General features: G+C 45.8%; 1 protein-coding gene across 1 annotated transcript in view; it reads left to right on the forward strand.

The window, feature by feature from the left end:
• Window positions 1-25,098, forward strand: part of CETP (cholesteryl ester transfer protein) — an 84,465-nt gene that overhangs the window by 56,388 nt on the left and 2,979 nt on the right. Inside the window, exons 11-14 of the mRNA XM_068261612.1 lie at window positions 11,679-11,831; window positions 14,494-14,561; window positions 15,982-16,024; window positions 22,916-22,985. Of these exons, the coding sequence (XP_068117713.1) occupies window positions 11,679-11,831; window positions 14,494-14,561; window positions 15,982-16,024; window positions 22,916-22,985 (334 nt within the window). The remainder of the gene's footprint in view (window positions 1-11,678; window positions 11,832-14,493; window positions 14,562-15,981; window positions 16,025-22,915; window positions 22,986-25,098) is intronic.

Below are 25,098 nucleotides of genomic sequence, written 5' to 3' on the forward strand. Positions count from 1 at the left end.
AAATATGCTCACAAGTAAAATATCTAGGACTGAATTTTAGTAGACACCCAGACAAGCTATACACACTTAATTACACCCCTTTGATAGCCAAAATAAAACGCCAATTGTCGAGCTGGGCTTCACTGCCAATCAATCTAGTGGGCAGAGCAGCACTACTCAAATCAGTCAGCTTTGGCAGGCTTCTATACCCACTCCAAACCCTGCCAATCCTCATGAAACACATAGATATCAAAGAACTCAACAGGGCCTTTACGCACTTCTTGTGGGGGAAGGGAAAACACAGGATTGCCCTTACTAAACTTCAGCTGCCCAAAGAAAAAGGTGGGTTGAATTTACCCGATATTAGACGCTACAACCTGGCGTGTATGACCAGACATATTAGAGACTGGATCAATGGCTCTAGCATCTTTTCAAATCACACTTTAGAGGCAGCATATGCTGAACCATGGTCCCTACCGGGCCTTTTACACAGCAAAATCACATCTTTGCCCCTACGCCTCAGATACAGCGAAACGATGCGAGACACAATAATCACATGGAAAGAAATCTGCAAAAGATTCAAAATACCTTATCAGATCACAAAATACATGCCCTTTTGGGGCAACCCTGGCTTCCCTCCCAGCCTGACACATAGGGGTTTCTTGGACTGGGAAAAGAAAGGCCTAGTAAAACTGGGCCAGCTCGTACACCTAAGAGAAAATAGAATATTGTCATTCTCTGAAACCAGAGCAAAATTCTCCCTCCCCCCTCACCACTTTTTGTACTTTGGACAGATGAGAGCCCACATAACCAGCAAGCTGAAAGACCTAACTAGCTTAGTACATATAAATGCATTTGACACCTTCATTGCCCCGCACCTATCAAGGGTGTCCCTATCCCAACTCCAATCCTCCCTACAGATTCAAGATAACCCCTCGAAGGCATGCCTTTCTTTCCAATCATGGAGCAAGGACCTGTCAGACCCAAACATACCATCCAAAATAATCTCGGGACTGGGAACTTTCAGGAAATTGATGATAGGGGAAAAATGGAGAGAATCACACCTGAAGTTCATTCACAGAGCAAAATATGCTTTCAACATTAAATATACCAGACCCCCCCCCCCCCCATACTACTCCCCAAAATGCCCCAAATGCCAATTCCCAAACGCAGATATACTACACTGTGTATGGTCGTGCCCTCATATTAGATTATTTTGGCTAAAGGTTCTAGATTACATCTATAAATTGTGCAAACAAAAATTGCAACTAGACCCAGCACTATTGTTATTTAATTTCCATGAGACTCCTGAGACACGAGACGGAGCGGAAAGCACAGCCAAGGGTGTGGGCCCTTTTCCACACTTGGTCATTATCGCATCCAGAAAAGTAATCTTTAACAAATGGATCCATGCAACACATCCCTCCATTTGGGATGTCAAGGAAGAACTAACACATTTGTTCAACCTTGACAAGCTGGACGCCCTAGTCCATAAAGAGAAACGGACCAAGCACCTCTTTAAAACTTGGAAGCCTTTCATCCTGGCTACCTTCACAACAGCGGAAAAAAATAAACTCATGGAACACTTCAAGTATACCGGCTGGTACTGTACTGCCCAACTACAAGGCACCTTGGGCAGACTGGAAATTACAAATTAAAGGCGTTTACCACGCTTTATGCTGGAAATAAACACTGCTGTAATAGGGGACTCTAGCAAAAATTCGTCCTAATAGCAAAGCACCTAGGAAAGGATTGACCAACAGGGGTGGGTTAGGGAGAGGAAGTTAAAATGTTTTTTTCTGTTTTGTTGCCCTGGTTTGGGACAACCTCATGTGACATATGGACAAATATCAGGCACCCTTTTATTATCCTGTATGTCATATCACCCATGTTGGGCTACAATCTGGTGCCTCAGATATCTTATGCTCCAGGAAACATGTTAACACCCGCTATTTGTTTTGCCATGTAAACTCCTAAAAAATCCAAATAAAATATGTTTAAAAAAAAAAAAAAAGTACATTGGAACATAAAATAAAACTGTGGAATATCTTAGAGAATCTTTACTTTAGAATTCATTCTTACAATAAAAAGCATACCATTGTATTCATTATGTTCTTCTGGACCCCTCTGTGCTGTTTCTGCCACTCCCTGCTGCAATCCTGGCTTGTAATTGCCAGTTTTAGGCAGTGTTTACAAACAAAAGACATGGCTGCTAACCAGCATGTGATAGGCTGAGAGAAGCTCAGTCTGTGACTCATACAGAGCCTGCAGGGGACGTGAAGAGGGTGTGTATAGCTTCTGCCTATCACAAGCAGAGCAGCACATTCCTGCCTGAGCCCGACAAAGCCGTCAAAGGAAAGAAGATTAGACTATATAACAGAGATAATACAGCCACTGTGCAACTAGAAAAGGCTGCAGTAAATCAGGCCACATTAGAACAGGTATAGGAAGTTATAGGATAGTCTCTTTAAAATGTCATCTTTAGGAGATGGAAGATAGATACAATTGCTTATTTCAATCGTTTATTTTCGCCTCGGGTGTCCTTTAAAGACGAAACTTTGCCGAAAGATTGTAAGTGAGACGTTAAAGTAATTCTTTTTTTTTTGGGGGGGGGAAGGTGCATTGCATGCACACGCGCTCTCTCTGTCTGTATGTATATATATATATATATTTATATATATATATATATATATATATATATATATATATATATATATATATATATATATATATATATACAGGTCCTTCTCAAAAAATGAGCATATTGTGATAAAGTTCATTACTTTCTGTAATGTACTGATAAACATTAGACTTTCATATATTTTAGATTCATTACACACAACTGAAGTAGTTCAAGCCTTTTATTGTTTTAATATTGATGATTTTGGCATACAGCTCATGAAAACCTAAAATTCTTATCTCAAAAAATTAGCATATCATGAAAAGGTTCTCTAAACGAGCTATTAACCTAATCATCTGAACCAACTAATTAACTCTAAACACCTGCAAAAGATTCCTGAGGCTTTTAAAAAAGTTCATTACTCAAAACCGCAATCATGGGTAAGACTGCCAACCTGGCTGCTGTCCAGAAGGCCATCATTGATACCCTCAAGCAAGAGGGTAAGACACAGAAAGACATTTCTGAATGAATAGGCTGTTCCCAGAGTGCTGTATCAAGGCACCTCAGTGGGAAGTCTGTGGGAATAAAAAAGTGTGGCAGAAAACGCTGCACAACGAGAAGAGGTGACCGGACCCTGAGGAAGATTGTGGAGAAGGACCGATTCCAGACCTTGGGGGACCTGCGGAAGCAGTGGACTGAGTCTGGAGTAGAAACATCCAGAGCCGGCGTGTGCAGGAAATGGGCTACAGGTGCCGCATTCCCCAGGTCAAGCCACTTTTGAACCAGAAACAGCGGCAGAAGCGCCTGACCTGGGCTACAGAGAAGCAGCACTGGTCTGTTGCTCAGTGGTCCAAAGTACTTTTTTCGGTGTCCGCAAGACACTGGCCTGTATTCGGAAACAGTTTTATTGGCCCGGGATGAACAGGGATGTAGCCAAATACTGCAAAGCATGTGCCGTCTGTCAGGATCGGGGGAGGTCCAGGGATTCCCGCGGGGTTCCCTTAGGTCCACAGCTGCTTCGCAGGGAACCCCTGCGTGGGCTGGCTGCTGACCTACCCAAACCACTGCCCGTTGTCAGCAGTCCTGGCAGACGCTCCATCCGAACGCAGTGGTGCAAACGTCCTGGCCGGAACGGTCCATGTCGGGTCAAGCCTGAGGGTAGCGGACCGCGACCTGTCCAGGGGAACCGAGCCGCCGGCTCCAACGGGTTTTCCCGCCGTACCGGCAACCCGAGACCCGTCAGCCAGGTTAGCGGCGCCGCCACACATCTTGCGGGTGTGTGGCTAAGCCACAGACAAGAGGGGGGCTGTCACGGACGGTTGCGGGGCCGCAGACGCGTCCTGGAACCGCCCGTGAAGAAAAAGCGATCGCACTCGATTCTCTGCATCGATTGCGCTTCAGATCACTAGAATCGGGATTGATTGTGTAGGAGCCTCTGCTTAACTGCAGGATGGCTCTTTTGATATGCTAATGAGCAGGAACAAACCCTTGTGCTCAGGAAGCTAATCCCAGCAGGGGGCTATTCAAAACCTGCTTCTTTCACAGACTGGCCGGAGCCACTTAGCCAGCCATAGGAAAAGCATGGGTGGTATGTTTTCCTGTCGGTATACGAAAACCGTATGTCGCTCAGCTATAAAATTCATATCGTCTTGTTCGGTAAAACCTGGCCATCGTGCTGATATGACATTCATTGTGATAGCCTGTCCGGTTATTGAGATATGAATCTTCTCAGGAGCCTGACCCGCTGGCTTAGCCATGTCTGATGGCATATTAATCTGTATTTTCCAAGAAGTATGAATCTCTTACCCCCCTAAATATAACATGTATGGTTCAGGAGTTACAGCATTTCATAAGTTTAGCCCTAAAATCTCTCAGAGGGAATGAACTGTCATTTGTTGGTAACTCAGAGGGGGCCGGCATTGCCACACCCCCAAACCAGCTTCATCAAAAGCACAGAGCCAGCAGGCGGGCTTCAGTCCTCCAAATTCCTCCTTCATGAAAGCACATTGCCAGCCAGAGGATACATGGCTGGCGGCCATCTTGCTGAACTCTGAACTTTGATCTGAAACAAAGGACACATGGCTAGCGGCCATCTTGATCGGCCATCTTTGCTGAAACTGAACAAAGGACATTTTCCATATTGCTTGGATTTTAAACTTTGCTGAACTGAACAAAGGGAACTCTACAAGTTTTCCCAGAACGGACATATTTCCACAAATCCTAAGTATTTTCTCCCTTTTATTTCATACTGGCTATTACTGTTTTAATACTTGTTGATTTTAATAATTGTCTGTATATATTAATTATTTATATTGCTTTCAATAAAATGACGCTATCGTCAGTTGTTGTTCTAGCTACCCTATTATTTAGCACACACAGAACTGATCCCAGGTCTCTGAAGAGACGCTACTATTGTTTGTTGTTGGCTAGAGAGAATACAGCGTGTTTTAACCGTTTTTATTCGCAGGATCAGTCAGGCAGTCGGGTCCACTGGCCCATATCAGTGGTGGTGGCAGTTATACCCTGGAATCGTGTGTAAGTTTTAATTACCGTACCTCACAGGCTCCCTTCTGGTTTGTCTGCGGTTTGTTCCCAACGGTTCCTGCGCATTGACTGCAACCAGAGTTCGCACGATCCGAGCGCTGGCACCGTTTGGAAGGCCATTTGCGGTCTGACCACTAGGGCCTCCTGTGACAGCATGTCATTCGGAAATCAAGGTGCCAGAGTCTGGAGGAAGACTGGGGAGAGGGAAATGCCAAAATGCCTGAAGTCCAGTGTCAAGTACCCACAGTCAGTGATGGTCTGGAGTGCCGTGTCAGCTGCTGGTGTTGGTCCACTGTGTTTATCAAGGGCAGGGTCAATGCAGCTAGCTATCAGGAGATTTTGGAGCACTTCATGCTTCCATCTGCTGAAAAGCTTTATGGAGATGAAGATTTCATTTTTCAGCATGACCTGGCACCTGCTCACAGTGCCAAAACCACTGGTAAATGGTTTACTGACCATGGTATTACTGTGCTCAATTGGCCTGCCAACTCTCCTGACCTGAACTCCATAGAGAATCTGTTGGATATTGTGAAGAGACGCAAGACCCAACAGTCTGGATGAGCTTAAGGCCGCTATCGAAGCATCCTGGGCCTCCATAACACCTGAGCAGTGCCACAGGCTGATTGCCTCCATGCCACGCCGCATTGAAGCAGTCATTTCTGCAAAAGGATTCCCAACCAAGTATTGAGTGCATAACTGCAGTGGCGTACCTAGGGCATTTGGCACCCGGTGCTGGGTATTAAAAGACACCCCCCCCCCCTAAAAAAAAATGGGCGTGACCACAACCTGCGGCGTGCTTCGTGGCAAAAATTGGCGTGGTCATGACCGGATGAGGGCGGAGCTAACTGTAATTTAAAGTATTAGCTAGTATAGTTGCCCCAGTATAGCTAGTAGTTTCCCCCAGAATAGCTGCCCCCAGTGAAGCTAATATAGTTGCCCCCAATGAAGTTAGTATAGTTACCCCCAGTATAGCTAGTTTAGTTGCCCCCAGTAAAGCTAGTATAGTTGCCCCAGTATAGCTGGTATAGTTGCCCCCAGTATAGCTGGTATAGTTGCCCCCAGTATAGCTAGTATAGCTGCCCCCAGTATAGCTAGTATAGCTGCCCCCAGTATAGTTGCCCCCAGTATAGCTGCCCCCAGTATAGCTAGTATAGCTGCCCCCAGTATAGCTAGTATAGCTGCCCCCAGTATAGCTGGTATAGTTGCCCCCAGTATAGCTGGTATAGTTGCCCCCAGTATAGCTGGTATAGTTGCCCCCAGTATAGCTGGTATAGTTGCCCCCAGTATAGCTGGTATAGTTGCCCCCAGTATAGCTAGTTTAGTTGCCCCCAGTATAGCTGGTATAGTTGCCCCTAGTATAGCTGGTATAGTTGCCCCCAGTATAGCTGCCCCCAGTATATCTAGTATAGTTGACCCCAGTATAGCTGGTATAGTTGCCCCCAGTATAGCTAGTTTAGTTGCCCCAGTATAGATGCCCCCAGTATAGCTAGTATAGTTGCCCCCAGTATAGTTGCCCCCAGTATAGCTAGTATAGTTGCCCCCAGTATAGCTGCCCCCAGTATAGCTGGTATAGTTGCCCCCAGTATAGATGTCCCTGGAGGGGGGAAGCAGCGCTAGAAGGAGGGGCAGTGGGGGCAGCGGTGGGGAGGGGGGAAATATCCCCCCCTCCCTCACCTGGGACCCCTCCTTCTGCCTCTCTCCCCCTCCATTCAGCGGTGGCAAGTGCGGGCTCGGCGGCGGGGACGGGGAGACATGCGCAGAATTACTCACCACTTCCACTTTCCAAGCGCCGGCAGCATCATGTCGTCACAGATCTCCGCCTTCAATGAAGGCGGGCCGGCGCTTGGAACGCGGAAGTGGTGAGTAATTCCCCGCACGTCTCCCCGCCGCCGAGCCCGCACTTGCCACCGCTGAATGGAGGGGGAGAGAGGCAGAAGGAGGGGTCCCAGGTGAGGGAGGGGGGGGGGGAGCTAATCTACTTTAGGGGACCCACCGCAAATCCCCATAGACACTTTCAGCTGGGCTGCAGAAACGGAACAAATGTCCGCTTTCACCTTGTTTAAACCCGCACAAGCCTTATACCCATGGATAGGTAAGCATATCCTCTAACGAATTGTGAGGTTTTCGGTCCAAAAAAGAGTTGAAATGGGCTGTGTAGGAGCCGCCGAACGGCCTTAATCTCGGTTCCGTCGGCCATCTTCGTTCTGCTGTGCAGGTCCTTTCTTCCTCCTCATTGGAGTGTTTGTTAGCTGCTGACAGAAGATGGCACGCCCCCACCGAACCCTCCCTCAAATGAGGAGGAAGAAACGACCTGCAGAGCAGAACCAAGATGGCTGACGGACCCGAAATTGCGGCCGTTCGGCGGCTCCTGTACAGTCAGTTACAACTTTTTTTTGACCGAAACCCGCAAAATTCGTTAGAGGGCATGCTTAGCTACCAGAGGATATAAGGCTTGTGGAGGTTTAAACAAGCAAACGGAACACATTTGTTCCGTTTTGCAGCCCAGCTGAAATTGTCTATGGGGATTTGCGGTGGGTCCCCTAAAGTACACTAGCTCCGGGGGGGGGGGATATTTCCCCCCTCCCCACCGCTGCCCCCACTGCCCCTCCTTCTAGCGCTGCTTCCCCCTCCTGCTCTGTGCTGTGGGGGGTCGTGGCGACACCCCCCTGGGTGTCTGTCACCCGGTGCGCCCCGCCCCCCTGCGCACTACAGTAGGAACGCCACTGCATAACTGAACATAATTTTTTGAAGGTTGACTTTTTTTTGTTTTAAAAACACCTTTTATTGGTCGGATGAAATATGCTAATTTTTTAGAAGGACCTGTATATACGTGTATATATGTATATATATATATATATATATATATATATATATATATATATATATATATAACCATTAGTTAAAGATAACATAATTGAACACAAAATGCAGTTTTAAATGATGGTTTTTATTATTTAGTGAGAAAAAAAACTCAAAACCTACATGGCCCTGTGTGAAAAAGAAATTGCCCCCTGAACCTAATAACTGGTTGGACCACCCTTAGCAGCAATAACTGCAATCAAGTGTTTGCGATAACTTACAACAAGTCTTTTACAGCGCTCTGGAGGAATTTTGGCCCACTCATCTTTGCAGAATTGTTGTAATTCAGCTTTGTTTGAGGGTTTTCTAGCATGAACTACCTTTTTAAGGTCATGCCACAACATCTCAATAGGATTCAGGTCAGGGCTTTGACTAGGCCACTCCAAAGTCTTCATTTTTTTTTTTCTTCAGCCATTCAGAGGTGGATTTGCTGGTGTGTTTTGGGTCATTGTCCTGCTGCAGCACCCAAGATCGCTTCAGCTTGAGTTGACGAACAGGTGGCCGGACATTCTCCTTCAGGATTTTTTGGTAGACAGTAGAATTCATGGTTCCATCTATCACAGCAAGCCTTCCAGGTCCTGAAGCAGCAAAACAACCCCAGACCATCACACTACCACCACTATATTTTACTGTTGGTATGATGTTCTTTTGCTGAAATGCTGTGTTACTTCTACGACAGATTTAACAGGACACGCACCTTCCAAAAGGTTCAACTTTTGTCTCGGCGGTCCACAAGGTATTTTCCCACAAGTCTTGGCAATCATTGAGATGTTTTTTTTAGCAAAATTGAGACGAGCCTTAATGTTCTTTTTGCTTAAAAGTGGTTTGCGCCTTGGATATCTGCCATGCAGACCGTTTTGGCCCTGTCTCTTTCTTATGGTGGAGTTGTGAACACTGACCTTAATTGAGGCAAGTGAGGCCTGCAGTTCCTTAGATGTTGTCCTGGGGTCTTTTGTGGCCTCTCGGATGAGTTTTCTCTGCGCTCTTGGGGTAATTTTGGTCGGCCAGCCACTCCTGGGAAGGTTCATCACTGTTCCATGTTTTTGCCATTTGTGGATAATGGCTCTCACTGTGGTTCGCTGGAGTCCCAAAGCTTTAGAAATGGCTTTATAACCTTTACCAGACTGATAGATCTCAATTACAGTACTTTTGTTCTTATTTGTTCCTGAACTTCTTTGGATCTTGGCATGATGTCTAGCTTTTGAGGTGCTTTTGGTCTACTTCTCTGTGTCAGATAGCTCCTATTTAAGTGATTTCTTGATTGAAACAGGTGTAGCAGTAATCAGGCCTGGGGGTGACTACAGAAATTGAACTCAGGTGTGATAAACCACAGTTAAGTTATTTTTTAACAAGGGGGCAATCACTTTTTCACACAGGGCAATGTAGGTTTTGAGTTTTTTTTCCTCACTAAATAATAAAAACCATCATTTAAAACTGCATTTTGTGTTCAATTATGCTATCTTTGACTAATAGCTAACGGTTTTTGATGAACAGAAACATTTAAGTGTGACAAACATGCAAAAGAATAAGAAATCAGGAAGGGGGCAAATAGTTTTTCACACCACTGTATATATATATGTATATATAATAACTTTTCACAAAAAAGCAAAAAAGGGGAGGTTGGAGACAGGTCTGTAGCTGCTCAGAGTATCTGGATCTAGTGATGGCTTCATTTTAAGGCGTGCAGCTGCCGGTAAGAGACACAACGCATCCCTGGAGCAGGTAAATATTACACTGCTCTGCACTACTATTTGGGGAGATGGTGGCGGAGGTGTGTGTGTGTGTGTGCGCGTGTTTTACACAGCCACATGAGGGGATTTGTATTCAAAGAGGTGGCCCTATGCTAATTTCATGGACGGGGTCCCATAGGTTATTGCACCCAGGTTCAAACTGACAGTGTTACAACCAGAAACCCTCTAATGGATGGGAAGGGAGTGTACTGCTATTTTAATGCTTACAATGATGCAGATTTGAAGCTCTTGAGGGTGACCTAAAATGGCAAGGGGACTACATTTGGCCCGCTGACCTTAAGTTTGACACCTTTGTCCTAGAGCCTTCTCAGCCCTCTCTCTGTGCCTTCATTCCACCACTGTCCTGGAGTTGAAGTTATTTAACCAACTGCTCAGTTATGCCTTCGGGAGTCTTTATGAAGGCTTTGAAAGTACTCTTGTCCCTGAGTACTTTTGAAGAGGAGTGGGTCTGTACTGCGCACAAGCGAATCAGGGCTTGCACATGTCCCCATCTTCAGAAGCTCTTGTGGAAGCCTCCCGAGCAGCCCCAAAGGTGCACAGTTTCAACCGCAGACAGCATCAAACTAAGAGCATGGGAAGAGGACAGAGGAAGGCTCTATGGGATCCAGATCCTTCCCTCTGCACAAGTGAGCATCTAACCTTTTTTTTTTTTGTTGTAGCCTCATATGTGCTTCAAAGCGGACCTGAACTCAGAACTTCCTCTCTGCTCTAAAAGATAAGCAACAACATAATAACCCTTAAAGAAAAATATTTTTGTTACAGCTTACAGAACTATAAATCTGCAGTGTATCTATTTCCTATTTTCATGGAAGCAGACAGAGTGTTAACATCCTGTGTTTACATATTAGCTGCGTCTGCTGAGGACTGACAAATTTCTGTGCTGACACAGCTGAGAGATCACACTACTCTTGTGATTAATTGAAGATGAAGGGTAATAAGACAGGCTCTTCTCTCTAAAAACACACGGGGTGCATTTCTCTCTGTTTTCCTTGTGTCCTGTCTGTGCAAGAGTTCAGACCCACTTTAGATGACATTTGCATTGAAGTTTGTTCTTCGTGAACACAAATATGATTACAGGTCTGAGCTGTTTGGATACTCTGGCATTTTCCTGAAAATCAGCTGCAGCTGGGTGATTTAAGATGGCCACTAACGGTCCAATTTCTAGTGAAAAATCGTTCGAGCGATCAGAAATTATGATCGGACAAAAAATCGTTCACTACACCATCAACCAACCAATCATTGCTTCCTATCTATCACGACCACCAAGAAAATCCAAATTTTCGTTCGACGAAAATTCATCCGGGCGACATTTTTTTCACTCGTTCATAATCGATTGTGTCCACCAATGGAGATTATTTACAACCAATCCGATCAGAATTTCTGATCGCTCGAACGATTTTTCGCTAGAAATTGGACCGTTAGTGGCCAGCTTTAGCGGTCCATGCTTCTCGTCGGTCGGCTCCTCTCTACTTTCATGTTTCCCTGCATGCCGCGCAGGGAAACAGGAGGTAGAGAGAAGCCGGCAGCTGAGAAGTATGGATGCGTCGCACCGGCAGGTGAGAAATCTACAAAAATGCACTGCTGCGCCAGTTCTGCAAGGGGGGGACAGGAGGGGGCCTATAAAGGGGGAGGGAAGACTGATGTTGACCCCCCCTCCCCACTTCTGCCAGGCCTGTGTCACCTCTTCCAAGCTCACAACGCTACTGACCCGGCACCGCCCACAGGTAATCTGCCCCCTGAAGCAGGTGCTTCTGGCCGTGTCATGGTAAGTCCGCCATGGTCAGTTACTGAAATAACCTGTATGTGCTGTGATGTTATTAACCCTTTCTTATTTTGGCAGGAATGTGTGTCATGCATTGATTGTTTAAATCATAGAATGTCACATGCACTCATATGTACTTTCTTCTTGTACCACAATAAACTAGATCCTTAATGGCCTTCCGGAGGATAAGTCAGCAGCCAAAGTGTGGAGTCTCGCCAGACCTCGGATCTCACTCAGTCCAAAGGGAACAATTGTAAGAGCATCGGTAGCAGGCCAGATATACACCGCTTCCAATGAGAAGTTATATTTTGAAGTGGTAAGTATTTTATGCAGGAGTCTTTGTTCCCTTAAGTGAGATAACAGAGCCTCCATCCCTTTATTTCTTTGCATTCATCCTCTTGGGCTCATTTTACAGTTTGATTCAGTAATCGAGGCCACCCAAATTGTATTGCTCACAACTACCAATCAGAGTCATAGCATAGGTGTGTCTGAACTACACACAACTGCCAATCAGAGTCCTAGCAATGGAGAGGGTGTGTAAACTACACACAGCTACTGGTAACAACCGTGGAAAAGGAGAGTGCAGTTAGTCATTAAGGGCTTAATTGTGCGACAAGCGCTTCTAGGTGGATAGAGCACCTGGCTGGGGTCAGCTGTTGTGCTACACCACTTGAACACAGAACTACCCAATGTAGTAACAGTTAAGTCCACATGGCAGGCCTTGCATATGACAGTTGTCATGATCACTCCATGGTTATTCACTGCATACCAACTGCAAGCCTCAACCACACATGTGGACATACCCAGTTAGTTGTATTATACAACTAACTGGGTGGTACATTTCCAGCAGTAAGATCAGACGCCAGTGAGACAGCCAGTTACCTGCCTCTTATTCCTACATGTCTTACATGCTACATATGGCTGCTGCCTCTCTGCCCAGTGCTGTGCCCCCTTCATCTCACCCGTGTTCTATCAATGGAGATGCTCACTTGGGCTCAATGTTTGGTCACTTGCCAGGGATGGAGGGAGGCAGGCAGGGAGACAGGAGCAGCAGCCATAAATTGAAGAGTTAGTGCATGTAACAAGGTGGGAGGGAGCATGGACAGCGGCCACTGCAGGTGATATCAAAATACCAGGTGTCACTCTATTTCTAGGCTCCCTGCAACTGTAGGGTTATCATGCTTTTATGGATCAATCCCTGTATTTCAGTGCTTTTCTATTATAAACGAGCATTATTTCATAAACTTGATCTCTTTTACCAATGACCGTCCTTTTCCTGTTTAGAGTGTGGGGAATGTTTAAGTCGGAAAGACGGGCTTCTTGTACATCAGAGAAGTCACAAAAGTGAATGTCCTTATTCCTTTTTAGAGTGTGGGAAATGTTTCAGTGATAGAGTAGAGCTTCTGAAACTCCAGATAATTCACACAGGTGAGCAGCCTTTCTCTTGTTCAGAGTGTGGGAAATGTTTCAGAAACAAAAGAACCCTTGTTTAAGAGAGGGGACCCCATGTAAATAAAAAAAGAAATACTTTTTATAGTCCAAACCATAGGTATAGTTGCCATAATCCTTATACAGAAATTTTGCGTCTGGCCAAAGCGTTGCCAGTTTTACAGGGTTTCCAGGTGGTCTTTATGCAGGTGGTCATTATGCACTGTGTGCTGACTTTCTGAAAACCCTGGCATGAAATTCACCGCTCTTTCTTTTGACACAAGTAAATCTACACTACCGATAAGTTGATATATTCTCTGTCATTTAACCGCATTAAAAAAAACAAACAGACATTTTTCCTATCATAACTTTAAGGTCGATTTTTCTCAAACTACAAGATCTTTTTGAAAGATTTTTTTTCCCTTGTTCCCACTGTTCTCCCTAGCATACCTAGCAAATGTAATGATTGTAGAATGTATGGGGACTTTGCTATTAACCTCTAAAGTTGGGAGGCATTCACTTCAATGTTAAACGCAAATGTAAATTTTTGGGAACTATAGTTTGCGTAATCGTGAATGGGCAAACTCTTGTTCCTTAAAGTTCATGTAAACGCATTTTATGTATGTCTTGATAACGTCCGTTTCGGATGAAACTGGTCAGGAAAGGCTTCATATCGCTACAAGAGCACCCAGGTGACGTTTTTGAGTCATCAGTGACAGGAGGGGGACGGCGTATCTAAATCCCACTTGGTTTTATATGGTGTCCACTGTGAAAGACCAGAGGATCCTGAGTTCCATCAGGCTCCATTAGAACAGATAGGCTGGGATTATCCTTTGAGTGCTCCCTGACAGTTTGCTCTGTCTGGAGCGGTGCTGCGGCGAGGGACTCATAGGCTTCCAGGGTTTGGAGGAAGACCCGGGTAAGTAAATCTGATTGTTTTTTTTCTTCTAATTCTCAGATGTTTCCTTTAAGCGCTCCCTCAAAACGTACTTTATCTGACAAGCATACCGTCTAACTTAATGTAAACCGTTCTCCTTCAACATCTGGCCAAGTTATACCCCATACTAGATGACCTAAAATCACCCTGCCTCTAGATAGGAATATTGTATACTACCTCACCTCTTGTTCCCTCCCCCCTTCCATTCCTTTAAAGTGTAAGCTTGCAAGTGCAGGGCTCTCTCCCCCTTTTGTATCTTGGAATTAACTATTTATTTTGCGTCTTAGAATTTGTTATAGATCATGTTATATTTGTCACTGTAATTACTATGTTTACCAATTCTGTGTTTTGTACCACTGTCTATATTTGGTGTATACCATTGTCTGTATTATGTGTCCCCCGTTTTGTTTCTTACTTTGTACAGCGCCACAGAATATGCTGGCGCTTTATAAATCAATAATAATAATAATGTAGACCAGCTTGGACCTTTGTGTGTCAGGCTGAGACAGAAACCTCTTCGACAGTCATGCTTTGCATTGTCTGGATTGCCATATCCTTACTCGGATACAGTGTAAAATGATGTGATGTGGTTGATCTGTGTTTCTTTCTGCAGGAAACTGTTACCACTGTGCAGACTTCGTACGCTGACAAGCAGCTTACACTCCACCAATCCGATCCAATGTGAGTCGCCATGTATAACCACGCCAATACTTCTTATTTATAGTCCTCTCACTGATTACATTCAAAGCACCCCCCAAAAAGTGCCATAACATATTGACATATTGGTGGTGTAGCGGGTAGCACTCTCACCTTGCAGCGCTGGGTCCCCAGTTTGAGCACCATCTGCGTACGGGGATTGCCGCTATTAAAATATCGCTAAGGTTAGCAATATTGTACTTGTGAATTTTGATAGTAAAATATCAGTAATACTCTCACACAGAACCCTTTTATGGTGGTGCCTAACCCCCCCCCCCTCCACCGCATAACCCTAAATACCACGCCTTAAACGACCCCCCCTTCCGCAAAGCCGCGATATGCGGCTATGAAGGTAAATTTGGGTGCCCCGGAGGCACCCGATTACCGGCTAGAGGGGCCATGTGTTGCGGACAGGCTTGTGGCCGCTATGAAATGCTGCATGTAGTTATCCGCACAACATTTTTTTCCCCCACAAGCTTGTCCGCAACAAATGGCCCCTCTTCACAGCCGCATATTTGTGCAACAAAAAGTTACAATTGAACGCCCTGAGGGGGACATGCGCCCAAATTTCCATCTTATGACGCTAAATCCGGCTTTTATCATAGGCGCCTATGGCGGCCCATTTTTTTCCATAAGGGTTTCTGTGCCCTTTTTTCCTGCTTTGATTTTCTATAGTTTAGGCCATCTTAAATCCCTAATAATTCTCCTCTTCCTGCATGACCAATTGGATGTACAGAGCAAGGAAGCATTGAGCCGTTGCCTAAGGCCTTAATCCATCTCCTGTTACGACCGCACTGGGGTACTTGAGCTAGAGGGGCCCTCCCCCCAACAGCAGTATTAGCTCCTTATTGGGCCTGTGCTAGTAATGATGGTGGTGATGATGATGACTTCTATAGATGCTTTGAATAGTAGTAATCATTAACAAACCATTCCCTATCCACTTCTTGCACCTGTCACACTGTGGTTATCCTTGGCAGGTTTTGGTGCACCATATAAATTATTTATAGAGTGCTTGGGGGGGGGGGGCAATGTAAAACTTGCACTGGGGCCCATAGCTCTTTAGCTACGCTGGTGCAGGCAGGCTATACTGATCCACGTGCCATCAACCCTAGCTTTGTACAGCAACCATCAAATTTACACCATTTCCACCCTTGACATCTTCCAGCCCCCCCCCCCCCCCCTCTGGCATCATCAACCCTTCCTCCACCTCACCCTCACTGGCCTCTCCCCCCCCCCCCCCCCCCCCATCTCACCCCTCACCCCCGCTCCTGCTGTGCTCAATCACTATAGAAACATTGCTTTTATCATGTATAATCTATTCAAATATTAAAATTATTAAATACTGTATGGGTAACTTTAGCCACAATACACATGCTTAGTATAATTGTATCTCTCTCTGTTTCAGAGTTCATATAACCGACTTTAAGAGCTCTTTGTCAGCTGCTCAGGTAAGTACGGTAGATATCTATTAAAAGCAAACTAGAACCAGCCTGCACATATAAATCATTCGATATTAGCAATCACATCTGTAAAGGTATCACTCGATGTATGGACAGATCCCTCTCCAATGGAATCTGATCAGAGAAGGATCTGTTGCCTGTCCATACACCACACACTGATTTCCTATAGATTTCAACATGAAATCTATTAGGAATCGGCCTAGTGCCTCTGCCTGCCCTCCAAGTATAAAGGTGTCGCCCCCTCCCCTCCCACGGTGCTCATTGTCAGGTACTGACCCTACAGCACGCCTGCAGAGACAGGTTCTGACAGAGTTTGACCAAATCGAGAGGAGGGGCAGCCTTATTTACCACAATCTGCTAGACTCCACCACTAGCAGTCGTCTGGGACGATACTGCTAGACCGCATACATACAGATTCCTGTACCAAAAGAGATCTGTCCCTGTCTATAGCAGTTACGACAATTTTATGCACTGCTGTGGAGCTGCACACACTAAGGCTGGCATTCATGTATCTTGGGTAAGCCACAGGCTTTAGGCCAGAACCATGGGAATACGCAGTTCGCCGCGGCCCACGTGGACATGATTGACAGCGGCGCTTCGCGCAGCCGCAGTAAGGCCGACCCCACGGTCAGCCTGAATACCGAGCATGGAGACAGGGGCAGGGAGTGGCGCGGTCTGCGTTGGACAGTCGGCTGCAAAGGGCTGGAGAAAGCCCCATGTGAGTAAAGCTCATTTTTGTTATTTTCCCTGATAACTCCTTTAAGTTATTGAATTATAGCCTAGTTGGACAGGCACACAGTTTTCTGTCTCCGACACACCATCTGCTCCATTCGTATGCTTATGCTACTTCATTTATTACACATTGTCTCAATACAAAACACCTGTCTAGTCTTTTGAGAGGTGCTTAACCTTCCTGGTGGTAACCCCCTGCTCGGCCGATTTTCTTCATTTTTTTTTGCTGGACGCAGCTAGCACTTTGCTAGCTGCGCCAGCACACTGATCGCCGCCGCCCCGCGCTCCGATCACCGCTATCCGTTGCGGCGCGCGGCCCCCCCCCCCCAGACCCCGTGCGCTGCCTGGCCAATCAGTGCCAGGCAGCGGCGAGGGGTGGATCGGGACTCCCAATGACGTCACGACGTCGCTGACGTCGGTGACGTCATCCCGCCCCGTCGCCATGGCGACGGGGGAAGCCCTCCAGGAAATCCCGTTCTTTGAACGGGATTTCCTGATCGGAGATCGCCGAAGGCGATCGAAGCGGGCAGGGGGATGCCGCTGAGCAGCGGCTATCATGTAGCGAGCCCTGGGCTCACTACATGATTTAAAAAAAAAAAAAAAAACTGCCGCGCTGCCTCCTGGCGGAATTTTTCATACCGCCAGGAGGGTTAAAGCGGAATATAACCCTGCATTTCATCTTTGTTCTAAAACATTATTTACAGCATATTATATGCAACCAGCATTTTTTTTTTTTACTAGACAAGCATTGGAAGGGTTACACACAGAGCTTGAAAGTTCAGTGCAGTGAAATGCAGATGCATCCAAACTTTAGATAATGTTATCTTGTGTTTACTTACATGTATCAAGTGAGGAATGTGACACATTCTCTGACTGCGGAGAAGCTGCTGGAGACAGAGAGACACTGAAAGCTTGTCTCCCTGCAAAACAGCAATGAGTAAAACCAGTTATTAATAAAATGCAAAGTCACCTCACAAAGCAAAAAACTGTACTTTTGGGAACCTATAACTTCTAAATGAATAATAATACTTATGCACAAATGCAAATATGATAATCGTATGGCATATAAAAAGTAGGAAAACCTGTTTTTATAGAATATTATGTCAGGGTTTTAAACCGCTTTAAATGGGCCAATAGCCAACTAAGGGCCAGGTGTTATTTTCAAATGTCACTACAGGCAGATTTCAAAGGAGTTGCAAATGCATGCCCCTAGCACAGCAGATGGAATATCCTTCGCTCTCTGCAGGATATATAATACAAAGTATAACACCCACAGCAGCCAAAATGTGTTAACAAAATAGATTCCACATAGGGTCACACAAGATGGCTTCCATGCCCTGTATGCCATCACACTGTGTATACCCTTATACCCATGCTGTGTAAATTCTCACTAGTCTGCCGGTGCACCACCTGGCTTCTTTTGGTGTTTCGTGTTACCGTGAGTACCTTTACCACATGGTACCAGGTGCGTGGTGACATCACACATGCCAGTGCTACATGGTACAGGTACTCACGGTGATGCTAAACTCTGGAAGAGGCCAGGCAGGTGGCGGAGGCAGCAGTGCTAGGCCAATTTCTGGAAGCTTTCATACTGAAATCTATTGGAAATTGGTGTGCGGTGTACAGGCAAGCAACAGACTGAGCCGGTTCTAGAGTTTTTGCTGCCTGAGGCAAACTTGGGAGGATTATATTTGCACCGCACATTATAGCTGCGGTGAGCCCCCCAAAAAACACCCTCAGTATAGGTAGGTAGACAGGTATAGGTGCTCTCAGTATTGGTAGCTAGGTACAGTTGCCCGTAGTATAGGTTAGGCAGGTACAGTTGCCCAGGCACTCTCTTCACTTCCTGTTTCTGCCTGGTGCTGTCCCCAGACTTTTGCCGCCTGAGGAAGTTGCCTCACTTGGCATCATGGGCGGACCTGGTCTGGCAACAGATGCCTCTCTTATCAGATTCGATCAGAGATGGATCTGTCAATAAATCGAGTGATGTATGGGTGCCTTTCCTGAGGCAAAAATCAGTTCATCAACGTTAAGATATGCTAACAATTAGGAATGGATTAATGGTAATGCTCGGTTTCAAATTCAACTATTGAATTTCCTGCTGGGGACTTATTAACTTCCTGACGGCATTCCCATTGCTTCACATAAGTGGACGTATAGCAGACCCTGTTGTTGGATTAAAATGTACGCAGACAGGCAGTGCAGGTAAGGAACAACCTTTTATTTATATCCTTGGAAGAGTGTTCTCTGCAAAGTGGTGGGAGAGGGCTTCCCCTTTTTCAGCACCCATTAAAGTTATGGACCATGCAGGGGTGCAAATCACTGGGCCCCCTGTGAAACTTTGGATGCCCCCCTCCACCTTCCTTTCTCCCTTTCTGCACAAGTAAACTGAGAACCAATGTTAACCAATTGACTAGTTAACACTTGAATGTGTTTTCCCCATGCAGACAAAAACAGACAGCAGTGAAGCATGGCACACATTTTCTTTATCAATTACATTAGCTTCTGTGATAAAATGTGCACAGACACACACACATGGTGTGCAGAAAACCAACAGACGAGTGTGCTCCAAGCCTCAGCTTATTATGCTCACTCTGTCCATCTCTGGTGGAGCAGAACTGGCTCTGCAGACTTCTCCAGCATCACTACAGTACAGAGCACTTGGAGAGGGGTAGAGAGGTTGGGGGCTCGGCGCTGTACACAAGAGCCTGCTGGACACTGAACAGTGACTGTCTACAAATTTTTGTCTGCAAAATTTTGTATGATTCCCTATCAGTGGCTGAGCAGGTGCCGTCATTAGAACAATTGTGCAGAGAGCAGAAAGCTTTGTTCTCTGTGACCTTAGTTGTCAGTCTCTCAGGACAGGGAAAAGAAACTTCTCCCCCCCATGGGGCCCCCTGCGGCTTCTGGGCCACCCTGAGGCTGCATCCCTTGCAGGGTCTATTGTTACGACCCTGGGACACATGCGATAATTGTTGCCAGCCGGAGATCGAGAAGCATTCCCTCAGGTGAAAAATTGGTAGCATGGTGATGCATTCTGATGCTATAAAGGGGGGGCGGGGGGGGGGGAGGGATGGCATTGTTGCATGGTGGAGCGGGAAAATAGCACTGTGATCGGTCATGCTTGGGCATCGTTAAAGATCCAACATGCCAGATCCTTAAGCGGCAGTGGGCGTACACATACTGAAAGACAATTATCACATGTGTACGTACCTTAGGTTTTGCTCAGGAGGCGGAGGCAGAGCCCTACACACAAAGGCTTTGAATTCCTTTGTGGTATGATAGGGCGTACGTATTATGGTTCCGCCGGTGAGCTGGGCACAGGGTGAGCCGAATAACAGTTCACCCTGCTGCCGTTGAAATTCGCTGAAATGATGGTGCCCAGCTTAGGCGCTGAAAGCCAGGCACCGAAATGACCTGCTTCCATGATAGGGGTATACTAACAGTTCCAGATACAGTATACAGGACAGTGCAATAGTTTGCTGTTTCTATATACCACTGTCCTGCATATTAGGCGATTGCAGCAGCACTAAACAAATCAGCCTCTGTATGTCTGCCCGTTTGTACGTATGTGTGTAAGCTAGTGTATATGTATGCACTTTTGGCAATGTGTATATGTGTAGGCAGCAGTGACTCTATGAATATTTGTGTATGTATATACATATGTGTATGTAGGCTAGTGTATACAGTGGCAGAGCTATGGGCCCTGGTGTGAGTTTCACATCGGGCCACCCAAGCACTCTATACATAATTGATACGGCATACCAAAACCTGTCAATGGCAACTACAGTGTCAGAGGTGCAAGGAGGGAATGGGGAGCAGTTTGTTAATGATTACTACTATTCAAAGTATCTATAGAAGCGATTATTATGAACACAGGACCAATAGAGAGCTAATACTGAGGTTGAGAGAGGGCCCCTCTGACCCTAGGGCCGTGTGTGTGTGTGTCCCACAGTGTGAGTATTGACATCTCTGTTTTTATACTTCTATTCACTGCTTGAATTAAATACTGTGTCTGTATTCAAAATGCTCATTAGAATATCCCTTGATTTTGGGGTCTGGTCGCCTGTTATGCATGTCTGAGCACTGGGTGACTGCAGGCATTCAAGTACTGTGAGCGCCAAGGTTTTTCATCGATGAGTTGGGTGCTGACTTTCGGCTTGCTCATCCATGAGTGGCTCCATGCTGCTTTGTAGGCACTACCGTACTTGCACAGGCGCAGTACAGCCATGCTCCTTCACGAAGGGAAGCACAGCCACAAACTGTCATGGGGTCCTGGCCAGCGGCCTTGGTTTGGAGGACACCGGAATCCTGTGGATAGTCCACCTAGGTAAGTATCTATTATTATCGCATTCTTAACATAAAAAAGGCCATTATGCTATTTAGAAAGACGCAATGGGCACATCGCTAGTGTGTTAGTTTAACCAGTTAACCCCCAAGTGGTTTTTACCCTAACGAACCAGAGCAAATTTCACATGTCAGTGTTCCCTTTTACTCCCTAATAACTTTATTACTACTTATCACAACAAAATGATTTATACCTAGTTTTTTTCGCCACCAATTAGGCTTTCTGTGTGTAGTACATTTTGCTAAGACTTTTTTTTTTTTATTCTAAATGCGTTTTAATGGGAAAAATAAGAAAATAATGGAAAAAAAATTCATTATTTCTCAGTTTTCGGCCATTATAGTTTTAAAATTAAACGCTCTCCTATGGTTAAAACTGACACATTTTGTTTGCCCAGTTGTCCCGATTATTAAACTGTTTAAATTATGTCCCTATAACAATGTATGGTGACAATATATTATGTGGAAATATAGGTGTTATTTTTCAGTTTTTTCCGATCCATAATTACAATAGTAATATTCCCTCATAAAATATAACAGCTGAGTCCCTTAATAACTATTTATGTATTTTTTTTTAAACTGATTGTTTTACAAGTGTTTTTTTTTTTTTTTTTGGTGGGCGGGTGGGTGGGTGGGTGGGGGGGGGGGGAAGAGAGCTTTGGAAGTGTAAGTTATTAATTTTATTAATATTGTGTATATGTGTATTAGTAGCAGTAGGGTATTGAACCGTGTTAGCCATCAGTAAACGTAGGAAGTTTTAAATCAGGATGATACCATTTTATTGGCTAACTAAAAATGAATAATAAGCAAGCTTTCGGCCTTGCAGCCTTCGTCGGGCTTACAAGCTGTCTGTACCACCAGCCCGCAAACTACAGGATGTAAGCCCGACGAAGGCTGCAAAGCCGAAAGCTTGCTTATTCTTATTCATTTTTAGTTAGCCAATAAATGGTATATGTGTATGTATGTGCCTGTATGTGTAATTTAACTTTTTGGCCACAAGATGGCGCTAGTGAACACATTCCTGTTTCATAGGAAGTGTTCACTTTTTTTTTTTTTACATTTTGTTACACTGTGATGGCTTCCTGTTTTATGAATGGATGCGGCCGCTGTTCCCGGTCATGTCCATTCATTCCAGGCATTGCGATTGGGTAGAGGATACCTAACGGTAAACGGCGGCGGGAGTGGCGCGTACACGTGCTGAGCGGCGGCGGGTATGAGCGACTTATTAAAACATCCTGTTGCCGTTAACAGGGTAAAACAGGACGTTTTAATAAGTCAGTTTGCCGTTAACAGGTTAATCTTCATCATAGAATAGCACCATACACTATACTGAAAACATGCATTGCTACGTTTATAGTCACGTTATACTGTATGTTTATCGGAAAAGTCTGTAGAGTTACAGCAACTGAACTGTATGGAGGACACCGCTTGCAGTGTTCAAAACCTGTGATGATGATTATTATTATTGATTTATACAATACCAGCAGCTTGTGTGGCTGTGGTCAATTGTCATTTTTGGCAAACACCTGTGCAACCACTAAATGGCTCACTTGGAAACAAGTTCTAGCCAGTCTCTCTTGTTCCTCGAGTAAGTTCTTCTAGCCGAGAGTTCCTCAAGGTGTCTCCATGCCTGTTTTTATGGAGTCAAGTCAATCAAGACCTTTCCCGATATCTGGAGAAATCTTGTCCACCCACTACACCAAATAGCTTTATTTTGGATGGAGTCCATTTTAGCAATTTTTCTAGAGGCATGCATGGTATGACCATGGATGATAATGGTAAGGTGTGTTAATAATTCCACAGAATGAAGACTCCATGAGACTGTTTCTCCAGAAGACGGTGGCTGACTTTGGTATTCCAGCTGTAGTTAAGCGTAAGTTTCTTTTGCAAAGAGTCGTAGAGAACAGTACTGTAAAAGCCATCAATTAAAGCTTTTGAATAAGGATGATACTTATTTAACCTTTTGAGGTGGTCAGTAAAAGGTAAGATATCAATAAAGTATACAGATCTTCTTCATCTCCCATGCCCATCTTCATCTACCATGCTGTGTACTGAACCGTATTGTAAAAGCACAACTTTTATACATTTGGACATCAGAAAAAGACGAAGAGTTGTGCTAATGCAGATGGGGGCAGGTCATATATGTTGCTAGATGAAGACTGGCTGTTACTACCTCCTGTGGGTGATGGTGGTGTAGGGTTTTATCCAGTAAAAATTGCACTGACTTTAAAAATTAATGGAACTACAGGATGCAGCCAGCCAGATCATTTGAACAAAGCAAAGGAAACCAGCGCAAGTGATTTCGGAGGAGCCAGCACTACCATAGGCTGTAATAGGAATTACAGCTAAAGTTGCACTCCTTGAGGGAATATAGTATTTAAAGAGGCACTTAAGCCAGGGAAAAAATTTTTTTTACTCACCTGGGGCTTCTACCAGCCCCCTGCAGCAGTCCCGTGCCCTGAGCAGCGGCATCCCCCCCCCCTTCGGCGATCAGAACGGATTTCCTGCTGGGCTTCCCCGGTCGCCATGGCGACGGGGCGGGATGGCGTCACCGACGTCATGGACGTCGGGACGTCAGAGGGAATCTCGATCCACCCCTCAGCGCTGCCTGGCACTGATTGGCCAGGCTGCGCAAGGGGTCTGGAGGGGGGGGGGGCGGCGCGGCGGGTAGTGGCGAATCGGCTGCAAGTGGCGGCGATCGTAGTATGCACGCAGCTAGCAAAGTGCTAGCTGCGTGCAATAAAAAAATTATGCAAATCGGCCCAGCGGGGCCTGAGAAATCCTCCTGCGCAGGTTACCCCGAGCTGAGCTCGGGATAACCGGCAGGAAGGTTAAGCAAGCAAGATCTCTGTCTGTGCATAGCACTCTCAGGAACTAACACTCCATACAGAGCACATGGCAGAACTAAACATGCCACCATCTGTGATAAACTTCGGAATCCGGGAGGGGAAAGATTTTGCAATGGGCAAACGCTGACTAAATAAGCCATTTTATTCATGATGTAATTTTCACGACAGTTCCTCTTTAACCTCTTGCTGCCCGTGTCACGCGATGGCCGTGGCGGCAGCCCCAGGACCGCCTAACGCCGTTTGGCGTAAAGTCCTGGGGCTCTGTTTTGCATGAGATCGCGCGCACATCTCCTGCTTGGGGGGCAGAGCTCCGCCCCGCCTTTAGTCTCCAAGCGGCTGTTGCCACTCGGGAGACTGTTAGACGGCGTGATCGCCGTCTATTTACATGGTGCAGCGCTGCGATCAGCAGCAGCGCTACACTGGGATCAGCCGTGTCACACGGCTGTCCCCCTGGGGGGCAAGAGAACGATCGGCTCTCATAGGCAGAAGTCTATGACAACCGATCGCCGTAATTGGCTGGCTGGGGGGAGGGAGGGATGAAATATAAAGAAACAGTGTTTTTTATTAAAAAAAGTGACAAAAATATTTATAAAAAAATAAATTAACATGGGGGGAGCAATCAGACCCCACCAACAGAGAGCTCTGTTGGTGGGGAGAAAAGGGGGGGGGGGGGAATCACTTCTGTGCTGTGTTGTGCGGCCCTGCACCTTGGCCTTAAAGCTGCAGTGGCCAATTTTATCAAAAATGGCCTGGTCACTAGGAGGGTTTAGCCCTGCAGTCCTCAAGAGGTTAAAGTGAATGGGAACCGCATTTAAAAAAATGAGACAGATAATTACCCAAGGAGAGGGAAGGCTCTGGGTCCTATAGAGCCTTTCCGGCTCCTCTCCTGGTCCCGTCGTTCCAGTGCTGGCTCGCCCGGTAGCAGTATTTTACTAAATTAGTCAAATACTGCTTTACCCGGCCGAAGGAGGCTTCAGAAGTCTTTAGGGAGCCCGAATGCTCCTGAAGAAGGGCGGCCCTGTACTGCACCTGCGCAAGCATGCTTTCTTGCTCGCTCACGCCTGTGCAGTTTGGAGCCGCACGTCTTCGGGAGGACACGGCTCCCGAAGACTTCCAAATACCTTTTCGGCGGGGGAT

This window comes from Hyperolius riggenbachi, chromosome 11 (assembly GCF_040937935.1).
Source record: "Hyperolius riggenbachi isolate aHypRig1 chromosome 11, aHypRig1.pri, whole genome shotgun sequence".
NCBI lineage: Eukaryota > Metazoa > Chordata > Amphibia > Anura > Hyperoliidae > Hyperolius > Hyperolius riggenbachi.